We start from the raw sequence: 10,993 nt of genomic DNA on the forward strand, positions 1-10,993 counted from the left end.
GCTTCAAAAGGTCCAGAACTATGTTGCTCATCTTGTCTTTCGTTCCTGTAAATTTGATCATATCTCTCATCTCCTTCATGTTTTACACTGGCTCCAAGTACAAGAAAGAATTACTTACAAAGTTGTCTCTCTTTGTTTCAAGTCCACAGTATCTTTCTGATATCATTCATCCTTACATACCCTCACACCAACTCTGCTCTTCTTCTGACACCTGTATGCTTAGGATCCCCCTTGCTTGAACCAAAACATATGGCCAACGCAGTTTTTCATACCAAGGCCCCCTTCTTTGGAATCAACTTCCTCAGCCTCTCCGACACTCATCTTCGCTGCTTTCTTATAAATCCAGTCTGAAGACCCACCTTTTCCCTTCTGAATAATTCTCAACAGCTCATCCCTTTCCAGTATGACTATTCCTAAGTGAGTGAGTTTTGATAGTTTTAGAAACTGTTGGTTGTATTTTTGATTGTATACTATTTACGATTGTGTGCTATGACTTTGTGTGTACGCATGTGCTTGTGTGTATTGTGTGTGTTGTGGGGGGGGGGGGTCGGAGAGGGGGTGGTGGGGGTATGAATAATTTTTGATAATGTTTCGTATCTTGTGGTCAATTTCTTTCTTTTTGATATTTACATATGTGTTCTATTTGTAAACGCCTAGGGCTTATTTTCAAGATTAGGCGTAAATGCTCATAATAACCTCCTGGAAGTCCATGGAACATACAACTTTTTTTGTTTTTTTTGTTTAACTTATCACAAGTCCTGGCACTGGCTACCTGTCAAGTTGAATACTCACACTACACAGTTCTAAGATACATTGTGGTAACCACATCACACTGGGAATACTAGCTGTATGTACAGTGGCAGACGAAGTTGTAAGCAAATTTTCTATCTGAAATTACGTTTAAATAACATACTTACTGTGACCCAACTAGTGCAGACTCCGGCAGGGGTCTGACATTTCTGTCCTGTGCAAACTACTATCCGCCTATGCGGAGAAAACGAAAGCAACTACGGCCGATAACCTCCTGGAAGTAGGTTACCTCCCCTTTGTCCCGCTGGCTAGCGCCCTCTTTTGACGGCAGCCATCATGACTCCTGTTCCTGTGCTCTTCATACGACTAAGTTTTTTTCGTATTTTCTGCCTGTCTGTTGATTCTCTGGCATTCTTCTTTTTTGTCAAATTATGTCTCCAACCAGGTCACATAATTATGTAGCTTGACTGGGCAATCGTGCTAAAATTATGGCGCGATCGGTCGATTTGCTGACACTCTGGGCCCTCTACTCCTGGCCCTCTCAACAACGCCAACCTGCCGCCTCCTCCACTTCCTCTGCTTTTTTTCTTTGAGTTGTGGGCAGCAGTTATGGTAGCACAACAGCAGCAGTGAAAGTGTGTGTGTGTGTGTGTGTGTGTGTGTGTGTGTGTGTGTGTGTGTGTGTGTGTGTGTGTGTGTCTGTGAATGCAATTTTCCGAACCAGGCTCTGTCCTATTAAAACAGACCAACTGCAAGACATACATCTCCATATTTATCAGTACATTAAGAAACTATTTCCATGAACTAAAGTTAAAAAGTGTCCTGAATACTGTTTTGCGCCTGACCCCTGAGTCAGCCACACAAGAACCAACAACACAAATGAAAAACCCGAAGTTTGCAGCAGTCAAAGTACACACCACCAAATTATTACTGCTCTGCTCTTAAATCTCTCAAATCTAATCAGAAAACATACCTGGTCAAGCAATAAGCTATAGATCTTTCTCCTTCTCACTACAGACTGTGTTTGTGTGTTGATATGTGGGGTAAGGTAGGAGGGGTTTGTGAGCTATGAATGATGTCACACTTGTTTTTTTGTTTTGTTTCTAAATAGTATTTTGTGATTTTGTATCTTATACTACATGTATTATGAAATACACTTAGAGCTGCAGGAGAAGCACTATATAAATGCATCTAAAATGTACATTTATATAGCGCCCTTTCTAAGAGCTCAGGGCGCTTTACATGAAAGAAAAATATTACAAGTTACATAAAACATTCATGAACACTCTTACTCAAAAACCCCTCCCCTACCCCTCCCTCCCCACACACACTCCATGGGTGGTGCTGGAGAACAAGGAAGCTGAGAGTGCTTATAAATAGGTTTTAAAAAGATGAGTTTTTAGTGATGAGTGAAAAGCAGAAATAGAATCAGATGCACGGATATGATGAGGAAAGTTGTTCCAGATGTGAGGAGCAGCAAAGAAGAAAAAACGTTCACCATAGGATCTTGTATTGACACAAGGAAGTTTCAAATGGTAACAGTCAGAGGAAGAGCGGAGATTTCTTGCAGGAGTGTAAACAATGAAAAGGTCAGAAAGATATGTAGGTCCTGCGGAGTGGAAAGCAGAATAGCAGAGACACACAACTTTGTATTTAATTCTCACTTCAATGGGGAGCCAATGTAGAGTGCAGAGGTGAGGAGAAATGTGATCAGTACATGGGACTCTGAGAGTCAGATGGGCAGCATTGTTTTGAAGTTTTTGAATTCACTGAAAAATATTATGTGGACAGCCTATGAGAAGAGAATTACATTATCATTATTATTATCATTATTCTCATCGTTATGACTTACTTGCTTCATCTTGATCTCCAATCTCCACAGTCCAACTTCCAATCAGCTCAGATCCGGCCTTCTTTTCATCCATTAACTGTTTGAATATTTTGCTGAAAGATAAAAAAAAAAAAAATTTTTAATAAAAAATACTTTGTGTGCATAATCTCAGCAAGATGTACTGGCAAAGATCTCTGCCAAAACATTACAACATTGTTGTGAAAAAATGGAATAAATCTGGCTTAAGTTTGACTGAACAAAAGTATCTACTGTAGGTATCAAAATGCAAGGTAGATCTGCATTATTTCATGATTAAAGCTGTTAACATTATTTTGATTTTTTTGTTTGTTTGTTTTTTTCTCTCTTTTTTTTTCTATATTTTCATTTAACATGTGATGAAGTACTATTAGAAATTTCCTTTCCCACAACATCACTAGCACTTGAAAGTTGAATTACAAGATATATTTGTAAAAAAAACAAAACAAACAAACAACAACAACAAAAAAAACCCACAACAACAACCACAAAACAAAAACAAAAACAAAAAAAAAAAAAAAAGGCATCAAGTCTCCACATTATTAGAGGGATTGTATTGCAGTGCAAATTATAGTCATATTCAAACACATAACTAACAGATATAATATTGTGAGGTCCATACCGCTCTAAAGATACACCAGTAAATTTACTTGATCATAAACCAAAATGAAACATACATTACATGCATACACAAAGAATCTGTTTTCTGTTTATCATATCTTTCAGAATTAACAGGTGATATTACCTTCATCACTTTGATAACCATGTCTTATTTTTGAAGTTCAACTTCAAAGAACAGTTTCTAAAACTGATAAACTGCATTTAAAAAAATTCTTATATGCATGCTTTGACTAATAATTTATTTCATCATTTGTTTCCACTGAAAGGAAATCATCATAAACAGATCAGAAACACTTACAACTGATTGAGGTAGTCCTCCATGAACTCTGGTTTCACAGCATGAACTGTCAACACAAGTCAAGAAACCACTGACAATCTCTTCCATAGTTTTCATCCTCCTGCCTTCAATCTTCTTTCTTAAAAACAACAACAAAAAACAAAACAAGAACAAGAACAACAACAAAAAAACTCAATGGCTTTGGTCAACACAGACACACACACACACACACAAATTCGCATAATCTTTTCTTTTTATGACATGCATCTACTGGATTTTTGTACACACAGACACACACACAAACGTACACACACAAGCACACACAAACATGCACACAAAATACCACAGCAATTGTGACCACTCAGTATCAGTATTGTATACATTGTGGTTCAGCTGGCAACATAGTCCTGTGGAACTGGAAATGTCAAGGCAGGCCAAGTAAAACTGCATACTTCATGAAGAGATGCTTGAAACTGATAAATCAGCATCTAAGTATAGATGAACTTTTAACCCTTTCGCCACCAGGGAGTTTGGAGTGCAACACTCCCTGGCACCAGCTGATTTTCAAGAAAGAGCATGAAATTACACATACCAATTTCAAATTACTATAACTTTTTTGTTTTTGAACCAAATGACTTCCTGTTGTTGTTTTTTTAAAGTAAGAGGAATGATGGAAATTTTTGTGTTTTGGAGCAATAAATGACGTTGGTACAAGTGAAATATTTTTTATTTTTGTGTTAATTATTATGTTTTGTTTTTTTTTCAATACAAATTTTGCACTTCAACACATTACAGACATAAACAAAGACAGGTACAACACAAACATCACTGCAGTGCAATTGATAAAGTCTTCAGTACAACTATTTTTCCCATGTAATGGTGTAATCCAGAATATAATCCATGGGACACACACAAAATGAACATGCGTTTTTGTAGAAAAATGAGGATTTCTGTCACTTCACTTGAAGGTTTCATAGTGTCCTCACTTGAAATGTCTTACTGTGGTGGAACTACATATACACTTTACAACTATCTGGTGAAACTGAAATACTACTAAAGTCAGAAAATAAAAGAATGGAGGTAAATACATACAAATATGTACACAGGTCTGAACTGTTCACTGTTTGAGACCGTGAATTTTGGTTGCTGCTGCTTTCCTGTAGTCCTCCACAGTGTGATACAGTTCAAAGCACAGAGTGGGACACATTGGCTTCTTGCACATTATGGTTCCAAATGGCAGGTTGAGCAGCCAGTATGTCCGCCAGTAGTCCTCAATTTCAGGCTTACAACACAGCCTGATCACGATCTGAAGTGCTGTGTATGCCTTCATTTCTGGGACAGTGACGTCTTTGGCAGCATTTAGCCTTGAATGTTGACTGAGTTCAGTGATGCCTGACAGCTCCTCTGCATACAGATTAGACTGGTCAGCCGTGAGTTGGAATGCTGATTCTGGGAAGAAAAACATAAAGAAGTCCACTGGATGGAAGTTGTCAGTGTTGACAAGGGCACATGAAACACACGAGCAAAAAAAAAAAAAAGGGAAATACAATCAGTAATAATTATATAACAGCTGATTTATTATAAGCTAATGATAAATACTGCAAATAAAAGATATTGTACTCATAAACAAGTGCACAAATAGCAAAAGCAAAGATTTTTACACAGGAATGTTTTACACAGTGTATCTCCATAATCTTCACAAGAAAATAAAAACTGACATGAAATATTTGTGTGGTAAATAAACATACTGCCCTTACTCTTCAATGTCCTACACTTGTCTGATACAATGCACATATAATTTTATATGTGCTACTAGTGAATGAACAGTGGACCTCTGATCTGTCCATATAAAAAATGAGTGCAACTTAATCTTAGTCACACACTCTCTCAGTGAAATATATATGCGAGCACACACACACACACTCTTACCTGTTTTCTTAGTAAAATTTGGAAGCCATTGTGCAGGACAGTAGGGATCATCCAAGTGGTACAAATCCCACCGAAACAAATCAAGGCTTGGCACAGATGTTCTACCATGCCCCCTTGCTCCTGGTTGTTGGCGTGTGGTCGGGCTAAACCCACGGTCACGTTGTGTTGTTGGTCTGACGTGACACAGACGCTGCCACTTGACCAACACACTCTTCCCCCTCACTATCACAGTCAGTCACAGCTGCTGATGTGGTGGCCTTAGCAGGAACACTTGCTCCACTTGTCTGGCCACGCCCAGTATGCTCGCGACTTGGTACTTGGCTCAGTGCCCATTCACCATCACTATAACCCTCCCCCTCAAACAATGAAACCTCTCATCATCATACCGGTATTCTTCGCTCAAATCTTCATTTTGCTGGCCTGGCTGCAGTCTCAGTTGCTCAATAACTTGTTCAGTTGTGAAGTAGCGTTGTCTGCTCGTCGATGCAGCCATTTTGGAAAATGAAAAGATCGAAGTTGCGGATAAAACTATAATAAATTCACTTGAAAACTTGCAGAAGTACGGTAAAGATGGCGTCAATCAATAGAAGGGGATTCCCCTAGTCACATGCACAAAATATGGCCTTTCAAACCTCCCCAAAATAAGAGTGGTAGGTTTGTGAATGACCTACCCTGATCAGGTCGCCTTTTGGCGACATCAGCGGCCTCCCTAGCGGATGCCAAAAAGCAACATCAGCAGCCAAAGTGTTAATGCAAATGCACATTTTACAAATCAGCATCTTATAATTTTCATGCATTCTACAACACATGCTGTAATTTTAGCAGCATGATCACCACTGAAATTTTCACAAAGCAGCTATACTTTAAGCATGTCTGGAAAGCAATAGCAGTATACTAGTGTGTGTGTGTGTGTGTGTGTGTGTGTGTGTGTGTGTGTGTGTGTACATGTTTAAGTGTATGTGCGCATGCACTGTACATATGAGCGAACCATGTGTTATGCCAGACTGAGTATGGGCACACTTGCTTGCAAACGTGTATGCATACAAGCAATTTCATGTACCATTCTCCAATGTGCCCAGCAACACATTTTCACTGGATCTCATATATCTCCAACATGCCAAGCAACACGATGGATCTCATAAATCTAAGTGCCCAGCAACATACTTACACTGGATCTCACAGATCTCCAACGTGCCCAGCAACACACACTGGACCTTACCAATCTTCAACATGCCCAGCAACACACTTAAACAGGATCTCACAGATCTCCAAAGTGGCCAACAAAACAATTACACTGGATCTCACAGATCTCCAATGTGCCAAGTAAAACACTAAGTTACTCAGACTGGATCTCATAGATCTCCAACATGCCCAGCAACACACTTACACTGGACCTTATAGATCTCCAATGTGCCCAGTCACACAAAGTCACTTACACTGGACCTCATAGATCTCCAATGTGCCCAGCAACACACTAAGTCACTTACACTGGATCTCATTGATCTCCAATGTGCCCAGTAACACACTAAGTCACACTGGACCTCATAGATCTCCAATGTGCCCAGTAACATACTGTCACTTACACTGGACCTCACAGATCTCCAATGTGCCCAGTAACACACTAAATCACACTGGATCTCATAGAACTCCAATGTGCCCAGTAACACACTAAGTCACTTACACTGGATCTCATAGATCTCCAATGTTCCGAGTAACACACTGTCACTTACACTGGATCTCATAGACCTCCAATGTTCCCAGTAACACACTGTCACTTACACTGGATCTCATACAACTCCAATGTTCCCAATAACACACTGTCACATACACTGGATCTCATAGATCTCCAATATGCCTAGCAACACACTAAGTCATTTACACTGGATCTCATGAGTCATAGATCTGCAACATGCCCAGCAACACATACTTACACTGGATCTCATAGACAGTCTCCTTGCTGGACAGCTGCATGGAGTGAGACTCTCTGCTGGGCTCCAGCGTCCGCACCCTCAGCAGGTTGGTCAGCCAGCCTGCCTTCTTCTCTTCTGGCTCACCCTCCCTCTGAACCTCGCTTTTGGGTCCAGCACTCATACACCTAAAATGATATAATATGCTTCACTTATCAACAACAACACACACAAGTCCCAAATCATACTGCTTATTGCCCAGCCGATTGAAAACGAGTCACTGTGGGCTAAATGCCTACCTGTCTGTTCTTAAAACCAGTCAAAGAGAAACCAAAATAATGTTAAAATGAGGAGTTTGTATACTCCCAGTTTGGTTAAATATACTTACCATGTCAAACTGATGCAAACCAGACAGTATATGACACCAAATGGTCAATTTGGTCTGCTCATGTGTCTCCATAGTGCAATGACTCCCTTTTCTTCCTTTCTTTTTTGTTTAATTTTTCTTCAGAATTTTGCCGGAGGCAACAGTTTTGTTCTTGTTGGATCTTTTATAAGCACTAGCAGCATTCTGAAACTGATAATTGCTACCATGAATCTCTTCACTGTCAGATGTTTGTGAGGGATGTATAGAGCAACCTGTTGTAACAAAAAGTATTGCAATACAAAGTCAACAGTGTGGATCATGGTAACCAGGAATCACAGCACTTTTTTCTCTGCTATTCATTGAGAGGTCTACCCTTTTGTTGTGACTTTGAACATTCTTATTTTATTTATTCATTGTTTTTTTTCTGCATTAAAAATCAAAACATATGTAAACACACATAAAAAAATAATAAAAGTGCAACAAAGATATTGTCCATAAATATGAAAACATCCAAAAAATGCATTTGAGTGTGTGACATTTGTTGTTATTGTTCTAGTTCAGCCAGTGAAGAACTTGTGCAGAATCTTACAAAAAGGTAAAAGATGATTAAAAAATGATAAAGAAAAGAAAAAAAAAGAAAAAAAAATATATATATCAAAGAATGTGCTCTATGAAGTGCAAAGAAATGAAAAATAACCCCGAAAAGAAAAGTTGTGACTTTTTACAGCCATTCAAGGATTGAAACAAAACGACTAGCTGTATATTAATTCTGCTTCAAGATCTTGTTTTCATGTTACTAAGTTGTTTTCTCGTACCAGTAGTATTGAAGTCATGTCCTACATTTGGGTTAAAAGTACCCTATTTATGTTAAAACTCCCAAAGTCATTTTTAATTTTAGCCATCATGGCAGTTAGATCCTATCCACAATGTCAAGGGCTCAGAACAGTAAGCAGGCCTCCTCCACTGTTTAAAATTTAACATTCCCCAACCAAAACAGATACCTGCTGACACCTGGGTATAGCAATGAGAATCTGATGAAGGTGAATTTCCCAAGGACACACACTATGCTGATCAGATATCCAATGGCTCACTGAACCTGCTAAATACCATTACCTGGACCAAATTGTTCAAAACAAATGTGCATTTTTTTTTCAAGTAAATTAACAATCAAGGTAAGTTAATCCTCTGACTCCTGTCTGGGCATGAACTGACGAAGGGTACACAATAGCAGAATGTAAATTCCAAAATTAAAATATAAACTTTGTGTCATCTGAGCACATTCATGTGATTACAAAACTAGCAAGAAGAAGTCTTAACTGTCAGTCCCACACATTAACTCTGTTGGTCTGTCACTCTGTGATAAAGTAAAGATATCAGTGTTCCCAAAAACGTACATATGTGCGTAAATGACGCACAGATTTACAACTTTGACGCACAAAATTTTTACCCTGTGCGTCAATGTGACGCACACTTTTTCCTGAAACTAACAAGCATCTTACGGCTTCCAGGAAAACCGCGAAGCACGCATCGTGGGCCTAAGCTTAGGCTAGTGCATAGCAGACGAAACTGAGCTGGCCAAAAACGTGTTAGAGTAACTTCCCTTGCCGATGCAGGCAAACGCTGTTGTGTGTTCATTAGTAGTGAGTATGGTTATGTGCTCATTATAAGTAGTTGACTGTGTTTTCATTGTATTCAAGCATTTCGAATGTCCTTGTTTGGAGAAGGTGTGGGTTTCTTTTCATTTTCATTGTACAATTGTCTTCATTGATTTTTTGTATGTTTTCCTGTTGACCCTCAGAAATGTGACAATGACCCTCAAAAATTCCAGTCAAAGGGTCACAGTGACCCTCAAAAAATCAGGCCCATTGGGAACACTGGATATGAATGTCACATAATAATCTTTTTGATCTTTAGTTTAAATGGATTTTCCTTGATTATCCCATCAGGATTAGCACACACACACACACACACAGCTGATCACACACACACACACAGTGAGCACACACATACACACACACACAGCAGGCACAAACATGCACAGTGACACACATATATGCACATGAATACACAGTTGGTTTTCAGGAGACTGATTTCATGTTGTTTCTAAGGACAACACTAATTCTCATCAATACTGTATAAAGTTGTTTTGTTTTTATTTTTTTTCCTTTTTCTTTTGCTTAACAGTCACTAAATCAAAATAATGGTTCCAAAGGCTTCCAAGACATAATTATATAGATAGTAACACACACAGTGATACCATCACCCAAACAGTAATAGGACAGAGCTAGTGGGGAAAATAAAACCTTTAAACATTCGAATGTAGACCATAAAAGTTCAATGCAAACTTCTTTTTTTTTCATTGTGTAACCTGCTACCGCTGGTTCGAACTCCTGCCATTTCACATCAGCAAGGTTCACTTCATATTATTTTCATGAACTCGTGCCGGCGCAGGCGTTTTGACATTAAAAAAAAGAAACAACGATTCAACTTTTAAAACAATGTTATATTACAACTACCAACTATGCTTAGTTATTTTTGAACAGCAAAACTTAAGAGGAATCCCGCGAACTCGTTTGTAAAGATTTTGCGACGACCAGCCAAAGCTGGACCGAAATGGGGTCATTGACAATGCACTCAACAACAGCTCGTAAACGGTAAACAATTCGACTGATTGTGAAGGTCAGATTTACTTTGACGTCTGCAACACTACCTTCTTATCAAGCAAGAAAGTTTTAACCATGATTATGCGATTAATGCGTAAGATTAACGGTTCAACAAAACTTTCTGTTACAAACCTGACGGTCAGTGGGCCCTGCCAGCCTACCGAAGATGGCAAAAGCCGAGAGATAGAACAGAGCCTTCTTCCCACCCCAGATAAGGCCGCCATGTTGCAATGAGGTCTCTTTACCGGTATCAAACACATATGTGCATGCTATTTGCGTCAGGCAAATAGTCTCCAATATTTAGATAAAGATTTACTGTTTTGATAATAACTAAATTTACCGTTAATAACAATTTATGAATATATAACTTTAGAGTGCAGGGTAAAGAAAAAAAAAATCTGTGATCTGTTGCCTGAAAAATCAGTTTTACTTTTATATTTCCACTTGTGACGTCACACACAAACCGTCGTCTGCTGCACTAGTTTGTCGATTTTGGATTTTTCTTTAGTCTTCTTTTACGGATACTTGCAACATGGAGATCAGCCATAGTGATGACACAGCGCTGATGGACTATTTCCAACACACATTTCAAAAAAAGCTTCTTCTGTAAGT

At 38.8% G+C, this 10,993-nt stretch overlaps 1 protein-coding gene across 2 annotated transcripts in view; it reads right to left on the bottom strand.

The window, feature by feature from the left end:
• Positions 1 to 10,623, bottom strand: part of LOC143275001 (protein NipSnap-like) — a 32,578-nt gene extending 21,955 nt beyond the window's left edge. For both annotated transcript variants that reach the window (XM_076579056.1, XM_076579054.1), the window contains exons 1-4: positions 10,514 to 10,623; positions 7,376 to 7,539; positions 3,537 to 3,582; positions 2,603 to 2,694 (exon numbers count right to left, since the gene is read on the bottom strand). In XM_076579056.1, the coding sequence (XP_076435171.1) occupies positions 2,603 to 2,694; positions 3,537 to 3,582; positions 7,376 to 7,539; positions 10,514 to 10,605 (394 nt within the window). In that variant the 5' untranslated portion in view covers positions 10,606 to 10,623. The remainder of the gene's footprint in view (positions 1 to 2,602; positions 2,695 to 3,536; positions 3,583 to 7,375; positions 7,540 to 10,513) is intronic.
• Between the last annotated feature and the right edge of the window lie 370 nt (positions 10,624 to 10,993).

The sequence above is a fragment of the Babylonia areolata genome, chromosome 29 (assembly GCF_041734735.1).
Source record: "Babylonia areolata isolate BAREFJ2019XMU chromosome 29, ASM4173473v1, whole genome shotgun sequence".
Taxonomy (NCBI): Eukaryota; Metazoa; Mollusca; class Gastropoda; order Neogastropoda; family Buccinidae; genus Babylonia; species Babylonia areolata.